At 43.8% G+C, this 22,771-nt stretch overlaps 1 protein-coding gene across 2 annotated transcripts in view; it reads right to left on the reverse strand.

Annotated features, from left to right (window-relative positions):
- Positions 1 to 22,771, reverse strand: part of PSME4 (proteasome activator subunit 4) — a 338,013-nt gene that overhangs the window by 194,689 nt on the left and 120,553 nt on the right. For both annotated transcript variants that reach the window (XM_068233125.1, XM_068233124.1), the window contains exons 15-19: positions 22,563 to 22,661; positions 22,181 to 22,250; positions 19,646 to 19,713; positions 15,129 to 15,344; positions 14,004 to 14,161 (exon numbers count right to left, since the gene is read on the reverse strand). In XM_068233125.1, the coding sequence (XP_068089226.1) occupies positions 14,004 to 14,161; positions 15,129 to 15,344; positions 19,646 to 19,713; positions 22,181 to 22,250; positions 22,563 to 22,661 (611 nt within the window). The remainder of the gene's footprint in view (positions 1 to 14,003; positions 14,162 to 15,128; positions 15,345 to 19,645; positions 19,714 to 22,180; positions 22,251 to 22,562; positions 22,662 to 22,771) is intronic.

The raw sequence follows: 22,771 nt of genomic DNA on the forward strand, positions 1-22,771 counted from the left end.
CACACTACATACCTCCTCTGACCCTCATCCCTGAGATACTAATCCTGCCTATTAGTAGTTATATCACATTATATTACACTATATCACACTACATACCTCCTCTGACCCTCATCCCTGAGATACTAATCCTGCCTATTAGTAGTTATATCACATTATATTACACTATATCACACTACATACCTCCTCTGACCATCATCCCTGAGATACTAATCCTGCCTATTAGTAGTTATATCATATTATATTACACTATATCACACTACATACCTCCTCTGACCCTCATCCCTGAGATACTAATCCTGCCTATTAGTAGTTATATCACATTATATTACACTATATCACACTACATACCTCCTCTGACCATCATCCCTGAGATACTAATCCTGCCTATTAGTAGTTATATCATATTATATTACACTATATCACACTACATACCTCCTCTGACCCTCATCCCTGAGATACTAATCCTGCCTATTAGTAGTTATATCACATTATATTACACTATATCACACTACATACCTCCTCTGACCATCATCCCTGAGATACTAATCCTGCCTATTAGTAGTTATATCATATTATATTACATTATATCACACTACATACCTCCTCTGACCATCATCCCTGAGATACTAATCCTGCCTATTAGTAGTTATATCATATTATATTACACTATATCACACTACATACCTCCTCTGACCCTCATCCCTGAGATACTAATCCTGCCTATTAGTAGTTATATCACATTATATTACATTATATCACACTACATACCTCCTCTGACCATCATCCCTGAGATACTAATCCTGCCTATTAGTAGTTATATCATATTATATTACATTATATCACACTACATACCTCCTCTGACCATCATCCCTGAGATACTAATCCTGCCTATTAGTAGTTATATCATATTATATTACACTATATCACACTACATACCTCCTCTGACCCTCATCCCTGAGATACTAATCCTGCCTATTAGTAGTTATATCATATTACATTATATCACACTACATACCTCCTCTGACCCTCATCCCTGAGATACTAATCCTGCCTATTAGTAGTTATATTATATTACACTATATCACACTACATACCTCCTCTGACCCTCATCCCTGAGATACTAATCCTGCCTATTAGTAGTTATATTATATTACATTATATCACACTACATACCTCCTCTGACCATCATCCCTGAGATACTAATCCTGCCTATTAGTAGTTATATTATATTATATTACACTATATCACACTACATACCTCCTCTGACCCTCATCCCTGAGATACTAATCCTGCCTATTAGTAGTTATATCATATTATATTACATTATATCACACTACATACCTCCTCTGACCCTCATCCCTGAGATACTAATCCTGCCTATTAGTAGTTATATTATATTATATTACATTATATCACACTACATACCTCCTCTGACCATCATCCCTGAGATACTAATCCTGCCTATTAGTAGTTATATTATATTATATTACATTATATCACACTACATACCTCCTCTGACCATCATCCCTGAGATACTAATCCTGCCTATTAGTAGTTATATTATATTATATTACATTATATCACACTACATACCTCCTCTGACCCTCATCCCTGAGATACTAATCCTGCCTATTAGTAGTTATATCATATTATATTACATTATATCACACTACATACCTCCTCTGACCATCATCCCTGAGATACTAATCCTGCCTATTAGTAGTTATATTATATTACATTATATCACACTACATACCTCCTCTGACCCTCATCCCTGAGATACTAATCCTGCCTATTAGTAGTTATATTATATTATATTACATTATATCACACTACATACCTCCTCTGACCCTCATCCCTGAGATACTAATCCTGCCTATTAGTAGTTATATCATATTATATTACACTATATCACACTACATACCTCCTCTGACCCTCATCCCTGAGATACTAATCCTGCCTATTAGTAGTTATATCATATTATATTACATTATATCACACTACATACCTCCTCTGACCCTCATCCCTGAGATACTAATCCTGCCTATTAGTAGTTATATTATATTACATTATATCACACTACATACCTCCTCTGACCCTCATCCCTGAGATACTAATCCTGCCTATTAGTAGTTATATCACATTATATTACACTATATCACACTACATACCTCCTCTGACCCTCATCCCTGAGATACTAATCCTGCCTATTAGTAGTTATATCACATTATATTACATTATATCACACTACATACCTCCTCTGACCATCATCCCTGAGATACTAATCCTGCCTATTAGTAGTTATATCATATTATATTACATTATATCACACTACATACCTCCTCTGACCATCATCCCTGAGATACTAATCCTGCCTATTAGTAGTTATATCATATTATATTACATTATATCACACTACATACCTCCTCTGACCCTCATCCCTGAGATACTAATCCTGCCTATTAGTAGTTATATTATATTACATTATATCACACTACATACCTCCTCTGACCCTCATCCCTGAGATACTAATCCTGCCTATTAGTAGTTATATCACATTATATTACACTATATCACACTACATACCTCCTCTGACCCTCATCCCTGAGATACTAATCCTGCCTATTAGTAGTTATATCACATTATATTACATTATATCACACTACATACCTCCTCTGACCATCATCCCTGAGATACTAATCCTGCCTATTAGTAGTTATATCATATTATATTACATTATATCACACTACATACCTCCTCTGACCATCATCCCTGAGATACTAATCCTGCCTATTAGTAGTTATATCATATTATATTACATTATATCACACTACATACCTCCTCTGACCATCATCCCTGAGATACTAATCCTGCCTATTAGTAGTTATATCATATTATATTACACTATATCACACTACATACCTCCTCTGACCATCATCCCTGAGATACTAATCCTGCCTATTAGTAGTTATATCATATTATATTACATTATATTACACTACATACCTCCTCTGACCCTCATCCCTGAGATACTAATCCTGCCTATTAGTAGTTATATTATATTACACTATATCACACTACATACCTCCTCTGACCATCATCCCTGAGATACTAATCCTGCCTATTAGTAGTTATATCACATTATATTACATTATATCACACTACATACCTCCTCTGACCCTCATCCCTGAGATACTAATCCTGCCTATTAGTAGTTATATTATATTACACTATATCACACTACATACCTCCTCTGACCATCATCCCTGAGATACTAATCCTGCCTATTAGTAGTTATATCACATTATATTACATTATATCACACTACATACCTCCTCTGACCCTCATCCCTGAGATACTAATCCTGCCTATTAGTAGTTATATCATATTATATTACATTATATCACACTACATACCTCCTCTGACCCTCATCCCTGAGATACTAATCCTGCCTATTAGTAGTTATATCACATTATATTACACTATATCACACTACATACCTCCTCTGACCCTCATCCCTGAGATACTAATCCTGCCTATTAGTAGTTCTATCACATTATATTACACTATATCACACTACATACCTCCTCTGACCCTCATCCCTGAGATACTAATCCTGCCTATTAGTAGTTATATCATATTATATTACACTATATCACACTACATACCTCCTCTGACCCTCATCCCTGAGATACTAATCCTGCCTATTAGTAGTTATATTATATTACATTATATCACACTACATACCTCCTCTGACCCTCATCCCTGAGATACTAATCCTGCCTATTAGTAGTTATATCACATTATATTACACTATATCACACTACATACCTCCTCTGACCCTCATCCCTGAGATACTAATCCTGCCTATTAGTAGTTATATTATATTATATTACACTATATCACACTACATACCTCCTCTGACCATCATCCCTGAGATACTAATCCTGCCTATTAGTAGTTATATCATATTATATTACACTATATCACACTACATACCTCCTCTGACCCTCATCCCTGAGATACTAATCCTGCCTATTAGTAGTTATATCATATTATATTACATTATATCACACTACATACCTCCTCTGACCCTCATCCCTGAGATACTAATCCTGCCTATTAGTAGTTATATCACATTATATTACATTATATCACACTACATACCTCCTCTGACCAGCATCCCTGAGAAACAAATCCTGCCTATTAGTAGTTATATCACATTATATTACACTATATCACACTACATACCTCCTCTGACCCTCATCCCTGAGATACTAATCCTGCCTATTAGTAGTTATATCATATTATATTACATTATATCACACTACATACCTCCTCTGACCCTCATCCCTGAGATACTAATCCTGCCTATTAGTAGTTATATCATATTATATTACATTATATCACACTACATACCTCCTCTGACCCTCATCCCTGAGATAATAATCCTGCCTATTAGTAGTTATATCACATTATATTACATTATATCACACTACATACCTCCTCTGACCATCATCCCTGAGATACTAATCCTGCCTATTAGTAGTTATATCATATTATATTACACTATATCACACTACATACCTCCTCTGACCCTCATCCCTGAGATACTAATCCTGCCTATTAGTAGTTATATTATATTATATTACATTATATCACACTACATACCTCCTCTGACCATCATCCCTGAGATACTAATCCTGCCTATTAGTAGTTATATCATATTATATTACACTATATCACACTACATACCTCCTCTGACCCTCATCCCTGAGATACTAATCCTGCCTATTAGTAGTTATATCACATTATATTACACTATATCACACTACATACCTCCTCTGACCATCATCCCTGAGATACTAATCCTGCCTATTAGTAGTTATATTATATTATATTACACTATATCACACTACATACCTCCTCTGACCCTCATCCCTGAGATACTAATCCTGCCTATTAGTAGTTATATTATATTATATTACACTATATCACACTACATACCTCCTCTGACCCTCATCCCTGAGATACTAATCCTGCCTATTAGTAGTTATATCACATTATATTACATTATATCACACTACATACCTCCTCTGACCCTCATCCCTGAGATACTAATCCTGCCTATTAGTAGTTATATCATATTATATTACACTATATCACACTACATACCTCCTCTGACCATCATCCCTGAGATACTAATCCTGCCTATTAGTAGTTATATTATATTATATTACATTATATCACACTACATACCTCCTCTGACCATCATCCCTGAGATACTAATCCTGCCTATTAGTAGTTATATCATATTATATTACACTATATCACACTACATACCTCCTCTGACCCTCATCCCTGAGATACTAATCCTGCCTATTAGTAGTTATATTATATTATATTACACTATATCACACTACATACCTCCTCTGACCCTCATCCCTGAGATACTAATCCTGCCTATTAGTAGTTATATCACATTATATTACATTATATCACACTACATACCTCCTCTGACCCTCATCCCTGAGATACTAATCCTGCCTATTAGTAGTTATATTATATTATATTACACTATATCACACTACATACCTCCTCTGACCCTCATCCCTGAGATACTAATCCTGCCTATTAGTAGTTATATTATATTATATTACACTATATCACACTACATACCTCCTCTGACCCTCATCCCTGAGATACTAATCCTGCCTATTAGTAGTTATATCACATTATATTACATTATATCACACTACATACCTCCTCTGACCCTCATCCCTGAGATACTAATCCTGCCTATTAGTAGTTATATCATATTATATTACACTATATCACACTACATACCTCCTCTGACCATCATCCCTGAGATACTAATCCTGCCTATTAGTAGTTATATCACATTATATTACACTATATCACACTACATACCTCCTCTGACCATCATCCCTGAGATACTAATCCTGCCTATTAGTTGTTATATCACATTATATTACATTATATCACACTACATACCTCCTCTGACCCTCATCCCTGAGATACTAATCCTGCCTATTAGTAGTTATATCACATTATATTACATTATATCACACTACATACCTCCTCTGACCATCATCCCTGAGATACTAATCCTGCCTATTAGTAGTTATATTATATTATATTACACTATATCACACTACATACCTCCTCTGACCCTCATCCCTGAGAAACAAATCCTGCCTATTAGTAATTATATCACATTATATTACATTATATCACACTACATACCTCCTCTGACCCTCATCCCTGAGATACTAATCCTGCCTATTAGTAATTATATCACATTATATTACATTATATCACACTACATACCTCCTCTGACCCTCATCCCTGAGATACTAATCCTGCCTATTAGTAGTTATATTATATTACATTATATCACACTACATACCTCCTCTGACCCTCATCCCTGAGATACTAATCCTGCCTATTAGTAGTTATATTATATTACATTATATCACACTACATACCTCCTCTGACCATCATCCCTGAGATACTAATCCTGCCTATTAGTAGTTATATCACATTATATTACACTATATCACACTACATACCTCCTCTGACCATCATCCCTGAGATACTAATCCTGCCTATTAGTAGTTATATCATATTATATTACATTATATCACACTACATACCTCCTCTGACCCTCATCCCTGAGATACTAATCCTGCCTATTAGTAGTTATATCACATTATATTACACTATATCACACTACATACCTCCTCTGACCATCATCCCTGAGATACTAATCCTGCCTATTAGTTGTTATATCACATTATATTACATTATATCACACTACATACCTCCTCTGACCATCATCCCTGAGATACTAATCCTGCCTATTAGTAGTTATATCATATTATATTACATTATATCACACTACATACCTCCTCTGACCCTCATCCCTGAGATACTAATCCTGCCTATTAGTAGTTATATTATATTACATTATATCACACTACATACCTCCTCTGACCCTCATCCCTGAGATACTAATCCTGCCTATTAGTAGTTATATCACATTATATTACACTATATCACACTACATACCTCCTCCGACCCTCATCCCTGAGATACTAATCCTGCCTATTAGTAGTTATATCATATTATATTACACTATATCACACTACATACCTCCTCTGACCCTCATCCCTGAGATACTAATCCTGCCTATTAGTAGTTATATCACATTATATTACATTATCTCACACTACATACCTCCTCTGACCATCATCCCTGAGATACTAATCCTGCCTATTAGTAGTTATATCACATTATATTACATTATATCACACTACATACCTCCTCTGACCCTCATCCCTGAGATACTAATCCTGCCTATTAGTAGTTATATCATATTATATTACACTATATCACACTACATACCTCCTCTGACCCTCATCCCTGAGATACTAATCCTGCCTATTAGTAGTTATATCATATTATATTACATTATATCACACTACATACCTCCTCTGACCCTCATCCCTGAGATACTAATCCTGCCTATTAGTAGTTATATCATATTATATTACACTATATCACACTACATACCTCCTCTGACCCTCATCCCTGAGATACTAATCCTGCCTATTAGTAGTTATATTACATTATATTACATTATATCACACTACATACCTCCTCTGACCCTCATCCCTGAGATACTAATCCTGCCTATTAGTAGTTATATCATATTATATTACATTATATCACACTACATACCTCCTCTGACCATCATCCCTGAGATACTAATCCTGCCTATTAGTAGTTATATTATATTATATTACACTATATCACACTACATACCTCCTCTGACCATCATCCCTGAGATACTAATCCTGCCTATTAGTAGTTATATTATATTATATTACACTATATCACACTACATACCTCCTCTGACCCTCATCCCTGAGATACTAATCCTGCCTATTAGTAGTTATATCATATTATATTACATTATATCACACTACATACCTCCTCTGACCCTCATCCCTGAGATACTAATCCTGCCTATTAGTAGTTATATCATATTATATTACACTATATCACACTACATACCTCCTCTGACCCTCATCCCTGAGATACTAATCCTGCCTATTAGTAGTTATATCACATTATATTACACTATATCACACTACATACCTCCTCTGACCCTCATCCCTGAGATACTAATCCTGCCTATTAGTAATTATATCATAATCAAGACTGCACACCTTGACTTGGCAATATTTACAGACTCTTCCTTGCAGAAGCACTCTGGTTCTGTCAGATTGCAGGGGAATGTCTTGTACACAGCCCTCTGCAGATCATCCCACAGATTCTCTACTGGATATAGGTCTGAGCTCTGGGTGGGCCATTTCTTTAATTGTGATCAGATTTGTACATCTATATACAGGTAGTCCTCAGTTAACGAACGAGATAGGGACTGTCATCTCGTTCTTAACCTGAATCTGTCCTTAAGTCGAGACAGCGCTAGATTAAGGCATTTTAAATGTTTTTAAGTACTTTTATATTGATCTAAAGACGCCATGTGTGTGTGGGGAGGTGAGCAGATGCATACCGCACACCTCCCGTGTCCTGGTGTCACCCTCTGCCTCTGCAAAACACCTCTGTATCATTAAACAGATCCGCGCCCTCTGACCCGGATACTTTACACGCTGCGCATGCGCACTATGCCAGGTCGCCTCCAGGCCTGCGTCAGAGGGCACAGATCTGTGTAATGATACGGAGGTGTTTTGCAGAGGCGGAGGGTGACGCCAGGACATGGGAGATGTGCGGTATGTATCTGCTCACCTCCCCACACACACCGCGTCTTTAGATCAATGTAAAAGTACTTCAAAACATTTAAATCACCGCAATCTGGCGCTCGCGGTGACATCAACAGGTTGGAGCTATCGGCGGGCCGTTCGTATCGGCGGGGCGTTCATAAAGCGGACGTACGTAACCCGAGGACTACCTGTATATATATATATATATATATATATGTATAAAAATATAAGCTGCAGCCATTCTTAGACTGTTAATTGCCGGGTTCTCAAACTTTGCACAGTTGGTCACTGGGTGACTGCGATTAATATTCAAGTGGGAGGAGCCTACAACAGCCAATGAAAATTCACCAATTGATTTTCAAGGGGAATATTGAAACTGCTGCTATTCTTACACTGTTTATGGCAGAAGCTTCAGACTTGCACCAATCAGTCATTGGGTAACTGGGGTCCAAATTCACCAAAAAGGGGCGGGGCCACAAACAGCCAATCAGATTTCCTTGCTGGATAAACTGCTTCCATTCACACATTTTTGATGCCAGGAACCTGAAAGCTCAAAAACTTGGTCACTGGGTGACTGTGTGCCAAGGTTACAAAAAGTGGGTGGAGCCAAAACCAAATTTCACTGGTCAAATATAAACTGTGGCTATTCTTACACTGTTAATGGCAGGGTTCTCAAACTTTGCACAGTTGGTCACTGGGGGACTAGGATTATTATTCAGGAAAATGGGTGGAGCCTACAACAGCCAATCAAAATTCACCTATTGATTTTCATGGGGAATATTTAAACTGCTGGCATTCTTACACTGTTAATGGCAGAGGCTTCAAACCTGCTACAGTTGGTCATTGGGTGACTGGGGTTCAAATTCAGAAAGCAGGTGGAGCCACAAACAGCCAATAAAATTTGCTTCATTTCAATGGGAATATACAAACTATTGATACCAAGGACCCCAAAGCTGATAAACTTGATATTTGAGTGACTGTATATCAAGGTTAGAAAAAGTGGGTGGCGCCAACAACTACATTTTTTACATGGGAAAATATAAACTGCAGCCATTCTTACACTGTTAATGGCGGGGTTCCCAAACTTGTCACAATTGGCCACTGGGTCACTGGGATTAATATTTAGAAAGTGGGAGGAGCCTACAACAGCCAATCAAAATTCACCTATTGATTTACATTGCTACCATTCTTACACTGTTAATGGCAGAGGCCTAAAACCTGATACAGTCAGTCATTGTGTGACGGGGTCCAAATTCATGAAAGGGGGTGGAGCCACAAACAGCCAATCAGATTTATTAGATTGATTTCAGCCATTCAGTCATTGGCAGGGTTCTCAAACTTGACACAGTTGGTCACTGGATGACTGGGACTAATATTCGGGAAACTGGGTGGAGCCTACAGCAGCCAATCAAAATTCACCTATTGATTTTCAAGGGGAATATTTGCATTGCCTCCATTCTTACACTCTAAATGGCAGAGGCATCAAATCTGGTAGTCAGTCACTGAGAGACTGGGGTTTACATTCTGTAAAGGGGGCGGGCCACAAACAGCCAATCAGATTTGTTTAATTTCAATGGAAAAATGCAACTTATTGATGCCAAGGACCCCAAAGCTCATAAACTTGGTCATTGAGTGACTGTATGTCAAGGTTACAAACAGTGGGCGGAGCTACAGTCAGTCATTAAAGTGAACCTCCGGACTAAAAATCTACTCAGCAGAACTGAAAAGACTTGGGGTTTCTTTAACAGTTTTACAGCATTAGAACGTTGTTTTTCTTACCAAAGCATCATTTGTAGCTGCATTTTTAGCTAAGCTCCACCCATAAAAGAAAACTGCCCGGGCTTTTTTCCCCTGATGCTGTGCAAAGCATGATGGGATTTCCTATGTTGTTGTTCACGTTGCCTAGCAACTGGGAGGGGTGATCAGCACACAGGACAGTTGGAACTGTGTCTCATGCTCCCTGTCACCTCCTTTCAACCAAAAAGATGGCTGCCCTCATGAAATCAAACATTTGCCTGTTCTTTTAAAACAGGGTGGGTAAGAGATTATATTACCTATCTATTTTAATTAACATAAGTAATGTAACTTGATGACAGTATGTTTGTTTAGGCTGAAGTTGCTCTTTAAGTGACTGAGCTTAAAATTCACTAAAGGGGTGGAGCCACAAACAACCAATGACATTTCTTTGCTGAATAAACTGCTTCCATTCACACAATGTTGATGCCAGTAACCCAAAAGCTCACAAACTTGGTCATCGAGTTACTGTGTGTTAACCTTCCTGGCGGTAACACCGAACGTAGTTCTGGGTAAGCCACGCAGGAGGTTTTCTCAGGCCCTGATCGGCCGATTTTCTTATTTTTTTTTTTGCTGGACGCAGCTAGCACTTTGCTAGCTGCACCAGCACACCGATCGCCGCTATCCGTCGCAGCGCGCGCCCCCCCCCCCAGACCCCGTGCGCTGCCTGGCCAATCAGTGCCAGGCAGCGCCGAGGGGTGGATCGGGACTCCCAATGACGTCCCGACGTCGCTGACGTCAACCCGCCCCGTCGCCATGGTGACGGGGGAAGCCCTCCAGGAAATGCCGTTCTTTGAACGGGATTTCCTGATCGGAGATCGCCAAAGGCGATCGAAGCGGGCGGGGGGATGCCGCTGAGCAGCGGCTATCATGTAACGAGTACTACAAAAATTATATATTTATATTCGATTCAAGTATCACTATACGTGCAAAATTATATCTGAAAAAAATCATATCAGAGAAATAGGTGCAGACACTGGCAACATCAAACCATCGACAAAAACCACAACTACCAGGCCAGTATATGTCGCACACTAATAGTATATGATAAAGTTCATAGCGATTTATTTATTGCAAAAATATATTAACTTGAGGCCTATTATGCACACGGTGTCCGTACACAAAAACTCCGGACACCGTGTGCAGAATAGGCCTCAAGTTTTCACAAACTGAAAGTTCGAATAGGCCCAAGTAATTTATGAACTATATGTAATGAGGATACCATGCGTAATACGTTCTGAACGTACGTATTGAACTGGCGGCAATATATATATGATCATATTGGTCCCTATTTTTCTGCCTCTGTGAGAGTATTAATAATTGTTTACCTGATCGTCATTTTGGCGGTATATTCAGGATACCTCACGTTTTTTACTGGAGGCTTTGAGGAGTACCTCCATGGTCTATGATATATAAGGCGAGGGTTTTTAAATTAAGGGATGGGGCATACAGGTGCACTCTAAGGGTGGCTTGGCACTCACTGATATAAATTAAGGGATGGGGCATACAGGTGCACTCTAAGGGTGGCTTGGCACTCACTGATATAAATTAAGGGATGGGGCATACAGGTGCACTCTAAGGGTGGCTTGGCACTCACTGATATAAGCTTGGATTAGCTTTTACCAATCTTTTTTCTAAAAATTCAATAAACAATTTATATATTTTTGCAATAAATAAATCACTATGAACTTTATTCTATACTATTAGTGTGCGACATATACTGACTTGGTAGTTGTGGTTTCTGTCGATATCATGTAGCGAGCCCTGGGCTCACTACATGATTTAAAAAAAACAAAAAAACTGCTGCGCTGCCTCCTGGTGGAATTTTTCATACCGCCAGGGGGGTTAAGGTTACAAAAACAGATTTCCCTGGGAAAATGTAAACTGCAGCCCTTCTTCACGGTTAATGGCAGGGTTCTCAAACTACAGTTGGTCACTGGGTGACTGGGATTAATATTCAGAGAAGTGGGTGGAGCCTAAAAAAGCCAATCAAAATTCCCCTGTAGAGTTTTAAGGGGAATATTTAATTTGCTGCCATTCTTGCACTGTAAATGGCACAAGCCTCAAACTTGGTACAGTTGGTAATTGAGTCACTGGGGTTCAAATTCAGAAAATGGGACAGAGCCAAAAATCAGATTTGTTGTTTTTTTACTGGGAAAATACAAATTATTGATGCCAAGAACCACAAAACTCACAAACTTGGGCATTGAGTGACTGTGTGTCCAGGTTTAAAAAGTGGGCGGAGCCAAAAACAAATTTCACTAGGAAAATGTAAACTGCAGCCCTTCTTACACTGTTAATGGCAGGGTTCCCAAACTTTGTCCAGATGGTCACTGGGTGACTGGGATTAATATTCAGGGAGTGGGTGGAGCCTACAATAGCCAATCAAAATTCCCCTGTTGATTTTCAAGAGGAATATTTAAACTGCTGGCATTCTTGCACTGTTAATAACAGATGCCTCAAACCTGCTACAGTTGGTCATTGGGTGACTGGGGTTCAAATGCTGGAGAGGGGCGGAGCCACAAACAGCCTATCTGATTTGTTTCATTTCTATGGGAATATACAAATTATTGATGCCAAAACTCACAAACCTGGTCAGTGAGTAATTGTGTGTTAGGGTTAGAAAAAGTGGGAGGAGCTAACACTAGCCAAATACATACCCGGGCAACCTCGGGCAATCAGCTAGTTCTATATAAAACCAGCCCTGCTGATCCTCTGTCTCTAATACTTTTAGCCACAGCCCCTGAACAAGCATGCAGCAGATCAGGTGCTCTGACTGAAGTGTGACTGGATTAGCTGCATGCTTGTTTCAGGTGTGTGATTCAGACACTACTGCAGCCAGAGATCAGCAGGACTGCCAGGCAACTAGTATTGTTTAACAGGAAATAAATGTCAGCCTCCGTATGCCTCACTTCAGGTGTCCTATAAGCATTTATTTTCTGGCTGTACATTGTCTCAGCCTGGATGCAGAGTAACTGAGGAAAGGTTCAGGTAGATGATCAGCCATGTATGGCCGTGCGGTTCTGAGACAGGAAGGCCCTGGCTGTACTATTACCATCTATGGAGATCAGCTACCTATTCCCAGTCTTTGCGTCAGTCTCAGGGCTGGGAGGGGTTTAGTGTTTGTTTTCTGGCTGTACATTGTCTCAGCCTGGATGCAGAGTAACTGAGGAAAGGTTCAGGTAGATGATCAGCCATGTATGGCCGTGCGGTTCTGAGGCAGGAAGGCCCTGGCTGTACTATTACCATCTATGGAGATCAGCTACCTATGCCCAGTCTTTGCGCAGTCTCAGGGCTGGGAGGGATTTAGCGTTTGTTGACCCGGCCATTGTCCAATGACAGAAGCTCAATGAAAGCCGCTATGCCTGAAAAGTAACCATAATGAGGTCCGTCATTTACCTTGACATATCGAGTTCTCCACAGACATAGCAATCCAACTTCTCCAGTTCTGGCTTCAGAAAGTTGTCCAACAAGGAGAAAGCAAATTCCACCTCCTCTGCGGAGGGGACGTGCCACCTGATATTGAGGTTCCACAAGTCACCTGCCTTGCCCCAGTCCTGTGAGAAGAAACCAACATTACCAATCAGCACATGATGCTGCAAACTGAAGACAGATATAAGAAATGGAAGGAGAGCTGGACTTATTACATACTATATCAGCCCCAACCTCACCCCTCCAATAATAATACACAAGAACGCTATTATTCTGCTCCTTTTGAGGACCAATTGTGAGACAGCAAATGAAAGCCTGCCACGTGCACAAGTCTGTACACAGATAACCCTTTGGTGCTTAGCCCTCTCTCCCTATCCTGCCCATTGCAATGTCTGCAATTACTGGCACATCAGGTCTGATCAGTGATACCTGCTTGTCATTTGCTTACAGTGTGAAATCAGCATTACAAGCCTACCTGATGGGGAGACTGCAGATATGTGGGTAAGGCAGTGTAACACACGAGCAAAGGCTGAGATCACCATTCTGCTACTCACCCTGCCTGCTCAAAGCCCCTCCCTGGAGGTTGTCCGTTATTACCCTTCTACAGCAACAGAACACACTGCTAGCCTGTAGACTATTGCCAAGTCTGTACAGCATTCAGCTACAAACTGTCGCCGAAGGGAACAAGTCCTGATCCTTGAGGGTGACAGCAATACTGGGAACCTTAGGGGACTGTGAGCTTCTGTTCGTGATACTATATACCGTGGACTGTAAATTTACTATACACCGTGATTAACAGCAGTGTCTAGACGTTGCCAGTAATGTTATGTCATTTCAGCGGATTCTGGGTTAAAGCTAAAGTTTACATATCAATGCACAATATACCCACGGAGTGTCTGCATTTCAGTTGTTTTGGTGATTGTTTGATTGTATTATTGATAACTGATCAGTCTGGGCTCATTCTGCAGAAAGGATTTCACACTATCACAAGGGTTTGATAGGAAGTGGCGTTACTCTGCACAATACAGCTCGCTGCGCAGAAGCAGCAGGAAAATAACAACCCCCGGATCTTCCACCTGGAAGGAGACTTACCTTAATGGGGAAATATTCTGAGAGTGGCTTGTGGAAGCCCCCGGGGATGCTACAGTACTCTGTGGGGTAGATGAGGGAGCAGGACCGCAGGAGGTGGTGCAGCAGATTGCAGGACAATGTGTAACCCTGCTTACACCGGAAGTGCAGCGTGCGCTGGAGGATCCGCACCAGCTGATCTCTGTATGGGAGGAGCTTCTCCCCGTCCACCCGCGTCACCTGCAGGAACGAGAGACACACACATGAATGTGCTGGAGTCCCCTCCCCCCGTGTCACCTGCAGGAACGAGAGAGACACGTATGAACGTGCTGGAGTCCCCTCCCCCCGTCCACCCGCGTCACCTGCAGGAACGAGACACACGTATGAATGTGCTGGAGTCCCCCCCCCCTGCAGGAACAAGAGACACACGTATGAATGTGCTAGAGTTCCCTCCCCTCATCCACCCGCGTCACCTGCAGGAAGAGAGACACGCAAGAATGTGCTGGAGTCCCCTCCCCCTGTCCACCCGCGTCACCTGCAGGAACGAGAGACACGTATGAACGTGCTGGAGTCCCCTCCCCCCGTCCACCCGCGTCACCTGCAGGAACAAGAGAAACGTATGAATGTGCTGGAGTCGTCCCCCCCCCCCCCCTGCAGGAACAAGAGACACACGTATGAATGTGCTAGAGTTCCCTCCCCCCATCCACCCGCGTCACCTGCAGGAACAAGAGAAACGTATGAATGTGCTGGAGTCCCCTTCCCCCTGTCACCTGCAGGAAGAGAGACACGCAAGAATGTGCTGGAGTCCCCTCCCCCTGTCCACCCGTGTCACCTGCAGGAACGAGAGACACGTATGAATGTGATGGAGTCCCCTCCCCCCCGCATCATCCGCAGGAACGAGAGACACGTATGAATGTGCTGGAGTCCCCTCCCCCGTCCACCCGCGTCACCTGCAGGAACGAGAGACACGTATGAATGTGCTGGAGTCCCCTCCCCCCGCGTCACCTGCAGGAACGAGAGACACGTATGAATGTGCTGGAGTCCCCTCCCCCCGCGTCACCTGCAGGAACGAGAGACACGTATGAATGTGCAGGAGTCCCCCTACCCGCCGTGTCACCTGCAGGAACGAGAGACACATATGAATGTGCTGGAGTCCCCTCCCCCCGTCACCTGCAGGAACGAGAGACACATATGAATGTGCTGGAGTCCCCTTCCTCCGTCACCTGCAGGAACGAGAGACACATATGAATGTGCTGGAGTCCCCTCCCCCGTGTCACCTGCAGGAACGAGAGACACGTATGAATGTGCTGGCGTCCCCTCCCCCCCGTCACCTGCAGGAACGAGAGACACATATGAATGTGCTGGAGTCCCCTCCCCCGTCCACCCGCGTCACCTGCAGGAACGAGAGACATGTATGAATGTGCTGGAGTCCCCTCCCCCTCGTCACCTGCAGGAACGAGAGAGACGTATGAATGTGCTGGAGTCCCCTCCCCCTCGTCACCTGCAGGAACGAGAGAGACGTATGAATATGCTGGAGTCCCCTCCCCCTGTCCACCCGCGTCACCTGCAGGAACGAGAGAGACGTATGAATGTGCTGGAGTCCCCTCCCCCCGCATCACCTGCAGGAACGAGAGACACGTATGAATGTGCTGGAGTTCCCCCCCCCCCCCCCGTCACCTGCAGGAACGAGAGACACATATGAATGTGCTGGAGTCCCCTCCCCCGCCGTCACCTGCAGGAACGAGAGACACGTATGAATGTGCTGGAGTCCCCTCCCCCCCCCGTCACCTGCAGGAACGAGAGACACATATGAATGTGCTGGAGTCCCATCCCCCCGTCACCTGCAGGAACGAGAGACACATATGAATGTGCTGGAGTCCCCTCCCCCAGCGTCACCTGCAGGAACGAGAGACACATATGAATGTGCTGGAGTCCCCTCCCCCCGTCACCTGCAGGAACGAGAGACATGTATGAATGTGCTGGAGTCCCCTCCCCCCCGCGTCACCTGCAGGAACGAGAGACACGTATGAATGTGCTGGAGTCCCCTCCCCCCGTCACCTGCAGGAACGAGAAACATGTATGAATGTGCTGGAGTCCCCTCCCCCCGCGTCACCTGCAGGAACGAGAGACACGTATGAATGTGCTGGAGTCCCTTCCCCCCGCGTCACCTACAGGAACAAGAGACACGTATGAATGTGCAGGAGTCCTCCTACCCGCCGTGTCACCTGCAGGAACGAGAGACACATATGAATGTGCTGGAGTCCCCTCCCCCCGTCACCTGCAGGAACGAGAGACACGTATGAATGTGCTGGAGTCCCCTCCCCCCGCGTCACCTGCAGGAACGAGAGACACGTATGAATGTGCTGGAGTCCCCTCCCCCCCGCGTCACCTGCAGGAACGAGAGACACACTTATGAATGTGCTGGAGTCCCCTCCTCCCCCCCCCCCCCCCGTCACCTGCAGGAACGAGAGACACACTTATTAATGTGCTGGAGTCTCCCCCCCCCCGCGTCACCTGCAGGAACGAGAGACACGTATGAATGTGCTGGAGTCCCCTCCCCCCGTCACCTGCAGGAACGAGAGACACGTATGTATGTGCTGGAGTCCCCTCCCCCCGTCACCTGCAGGAACGAGAGACACTTATGAATGTGCTGGAGTCCCCTCCCCCCGTCACCTGCAGGAACGAGAGACACGTATGTATGTGCTGGAGTCCCCTCCCCCCGCGTCACCTGCAGGAACGAGAGACACGTATGAATGTGCTGGAGTCCCCTCCCCCCGCGTCACCTGCAGGAACGAGACACGTATGAATGTGCTGGAGTCCCTTCCCCCCCTCGCGTCACCTGCAGGAACGAGAGACACGTATGAATGTGCTGGAGTCCCCTCCCCCCGTCACCTGCAGGAACGAGAGACACGTATGTATGTGCTGGAGTCCCCTCCCCCCGAGTCACCTGCAGGAACGAGAGACACGTATGAATGTGCTGGAGTCCCTTCCCCCTCCCCCGCGTCACCTGCAGGAACGAGAGACACGTATGAATGTGCTGGAGTCCCCTCCCCCCGCGTCACCTGCAGGAACGAGAGACACACTCATGAATGTGCTGGAGTCCCCTACCCCCCCCCCCCCCCCCGCATCACCTGCAGGAACGAGAGACACAGAGTGTCCTGGAGCACGGATGCTCACCGGATGCATTTACGAGTAATCGCAAGTGATTATTCATGATTCAATATAATTGGTGCAGGTGTGCGGCTGGGATACAAGGGGTTATTTACCCATAATTCCGTCGTCCGCCCTGCGCTCCACAGAGCTTTCACGGGTCCTATTGGTCGCGTTGCAAGCCTCACCACGGAACACTTGAGGACGTGCGCCGTGGTGAGGCTTGCAACGCGACCAATAAGAAGCGTGCAAGTGGTTTGGAACGCAGGGCGGACGGGGGAATTATGGGTAAATAACCCCTTGCATCTCCGCCGCACACCTGCACCATTTAAACATTATTTGAATCATGAATAATCACTCGTGATTACTCGTAAATGCATCCGGTGAGCATCCCGGTACTGGAGTCCCCCAATGTACTTCTCACCACCCCCCCTCCCCGACGAGGTTCAACAGGAAATAATCACCTGAGTTGTATACAGTAGCAAGAAAAAGTATGTGAACCCTTTGGATTTATACGGATTTCTGCACAAATTGGTCATAAAATGTGATCTGACTTAATCTACGTCACAACAATAGACAGTCACAGTCTGCTTATACTAATACCACACAAATACCCTAGTTACATGTTTCCATGTTTTATTGAACACACCATGTAAACATTCACATTACAGGTGGAGAAGGTATGTGAACCCCTAGATTAATGACATCTCCAAGAGCTAATGAGGTGTCAGCCAGCTGGAGTCCAATCAATGAGATGAGATGGGAGGTGTTGGTTACAGCTGCCCTGTCCTATAAAACACACACACCAGTTTTGGGTTTGCTTTTCCCAAGAAGCATTGGCTGATGTGAATGATGCCTCGCACAAAAGAGCTCTCAGAAGACCTACCATTAAAGCGGATGTGAGATGAAAAACTAACTATAACAAGTAACTCGTCTATATATATTATCTAAAGTTTAGATAGTTTACACAGCAAATCTAGCTGCAAACAGCTTCAACAGAATATGATTATTTCTTCATGTGATACAATGACAGCAGCCATGTTTGTAAACATTACACAGAGGCAAGCTTATCTGCATCTTGAGCAAAGAATAATAATCCCCCCTCCTCTCCTCTGCCTCTGAAATCAATGGCTAGTAACACCTCCCCCTCCTCCTGCCCAGACTGAGCTCCCATGAGCCCTTGCTACTGTCTGAAAGTGCCAAGGCACTCTGAAAACCTGTGGGCGTGGCTTGTTTAGTTTATAGGGAATTAGAGTATTAAAACAAAAGAAAAAGTATTTGGCTTGAGGAAGGTCCAAGGGTTCACATACCTTTTCTTGCTACCGTACGTCTGGAGTTTTACAAATCTGCAGATTTGAAAGTTTTATGAAAACTGGAACAGAAGAAATTACCTCAGAAAGAAGCTGCAGGTTCCACAGGAGCTCTTTGTCTAATTCTTCCTCATGGAGGACATCATCATCTGCAGGAAGCACACAGGGGAACAATGTCTAAGGCTTTATTAACTGTACACAGACTGGAGATCACTGCACACACACACACTGGATCCCAGAGGATTTACCAGATCATCACTGCGCACAAACACAGACTGGATCCCAGAGGATTTACAAGGAAATCGCCGTACACACAGATTGGATCCCAGAGTAGTTACCAGGAGATCACTGCACACACAGACTGGATCCCAAAGGATTAACCAGATCACTGCACACACAGACTGGATCCCAGATGATTTACCAGGAGATCACTGCACACACACACTGGATCCCAGAGGATTAACCAGATCATCACTGCGCACAAACACAGACTGGATCCCAGAGGATTTACAAGGAAATCGTCGTACACACAGATTGGATCCCAGAGGATTTACCAGGAGGTTACTGTACACACAGACTGGACACCAAAGGATTTACCAAGGATATCACTGCACACACAGACTGGATCCCGGAGCATTTACCAGGAGATCACGGCACACACAGACTGGATCCCAGAGGATTTACCAGGAGATCACTGCGCACACAGACTGGATCCCAGAGGATTTAACAGGAGATCACTGCGCACACAGACTGGATCCCAGAGGATTTACCAGGAGATCACTGCGCACACAGACTGGATCCCAGAGGATTTACCAGATCATCACTGCGCGCACACACAGAGACTGGATCCCAGAGGATTTACAAGGAAATCGCCGTACACACAGACTGGATCCCAGAGGATTTACCAGGAGATCACTGTGCACACACACTGGATCCCAGAGGATTTACCAGGAGATCCCTGCACACACAGACTGGATCCCAGAGGATTTACAAGGAGATACCTGCACACACAGACTGGATCCCAAAGGATTTACCAGGAGATCACTGCACACACAGACTGGACCCCAAAGGATTTACCAAGGATATCACTGCACACACAGACTGGATCCTGGAGGATTTACCAGGGGATCACTGCACACACAGACTGGATCCCAGAGGATCTACCAGGAGATCCCTGCACACAAAGACTGGATCCCAGAGGATTTAGCAGGAGATCACTGCGCGCACAGACTGGATCCCAGAGGATTTAACAGGAGATCACTGCACACACAGACTGGATCCCAGAGGATTTACCAGATCGTCACTGCGCGCACACACAGAGACTGGATCCCAGAGGATTTACAAGGAAATTGCCGTACACACAGACTGGATCCCAGAGGATTTACCAGGAGATCCCTGCACACACAGACTGGATCCCAGAGGATTTACAAGGAGATACCTGCACACACAGACTGGATCCCAAAGGATTTACTCGGAGATCACTGCACACACAGACTGGATCCCAAGGATTTACCAGGAGATCACTGCACACATAGTCTATGTGTGCAGTGATCTCCTGGTAAATCCTTGGGATTACCAGGAGATCCCTGCACACACAGACTGGATCCCGGAGGATTTACCAGGAGATCCCTGCACACACAGACTGGATCCCGGAGGATTTACCAGGAGATACCTGCACACACAGACTGGATCCCGGAGGATTTACCAGGAGATACCTGCACACACAGACTGGATCCTGGAGGATTTACCAGATCACCGTACACACAGACTGGATCCAGGAGGATTTACCCGGAGATCACTGTACACACGGACTGGATCCCAGAGGATTTACCAGGAGATCACTGCACACACAGACTGGATCCCAAGGATTTACCAGGAGATCACTGTACACACGGATTGGATCCCAGAGGATTTACCAGGAGATCACTGCACACACGGACTGGATCCCAAAGGATTTACCAGGAGATCACTGCACACACAGACTGGATCCCAAAGGATTTACCCGGAGATCACTGCACACACAGACTGGATCCCGAGTATTTACCAGGAGATCACTGTACACATAGACTGGATCCCGGAGGATTTACCAGATCACCATACACACAGACTGGATCCTGGAGGATTTATCAGCTTGGTGTTGTGTTCAAACGCCAGCGTTTAAAAGCTAGCTTTTGAAGGCTGTTGGGAAGCGTTCAAGGCTAGCAGTTCTGGTCTCTGCTATTGTTTCCTGGCGTTTACCGCTTCTGAAAGCAACATGTTGCTTTTGAGATTAGACGCAACGCCGGGATCTACCGCCAGGCTGTCATGAAAGCCTGCAGAAGCCAGCTCTAAACGCTCCCATTCACTTGCATGGGATGGCGGTAGATCCCAAAAAACGCTGCGTCTGAAACGCCGCGTTAAACGCCAAAAAAAACGCCCGTCTGAACCAGCCCTAAAGGTTATATATTCAGCCCAGCAGCAGCCGGGTATTGTGACCAACACACAATAAAAAGAGTGGTAGGTAGTTGTGGAACTTACTGCTGGTGAGATGGGTGATGACGCTGCAGCGGTGTAGTCTGACCAGCACACAATAAAAGTGATAGATAGATACTGTAGATAGATAGATATGGAACTTACTGCTGGTGAGGTGGGTGATGACGCTACAGCAGTGCGGCAGGAAGAGTTTCAGGGACTCCAGGGGGCAGCACTGAGAGAGGAAACACAGCTGTTTATAAAGGCACAAGTCACACAGATTGCAGATTCCGTTATAAATGGTCTGTTTACAGTTACTGCCCACATGTAATCCCTGCTACACACCATGCAATTTCCTGTCAGATAGACGGGTTGAATTGATTATTCCCAACAGGTATGATCTGATTTCCTGATAGATTTCCTTTAGACGTGATCAGAAAATCGATCAGAAAAACCATCAGAAAGATGATTCTGTGGGAAATAATCGATTTGACTTGTCTATGTGACGGGGGAAAGTTATGTCGTTTGGAAACAAGTAAAAGTTTACCTTGACAGCCGCCCGGCAGAGGTCCGCCACCATCTTGCCTGAAACTCGCGTTTCAAATATGTTGGATATGGCGAAGTTAAACACTTTCTCCAGAGCGACCTGGTCACAAGGATACAACACAAATGTCTTACATTCCCAGTTACCAGAATGTGGGGAGACAGGAGTCCGAGTCAGGATTATTTACCAGGCAACCTAGGCAGGGGCCTAGG

This window comes from Hyperolius riggenbachi, chromosome 4 (assembly GCF_040937935.1).
Source record: "Hyperolius riggenbachi isolate aHypRig1 chromosome 4, aHypRig1.pri, whole genome shotgun sequence".
In the NCBI taxonomy this organism is placed as follows: domain Eukaryota; kingdom Metazoa; phylum Chordata; class Amphibia; order Anura; family Hyperoliidae; genus Hyperolius; species Hyperolius riggenbachi.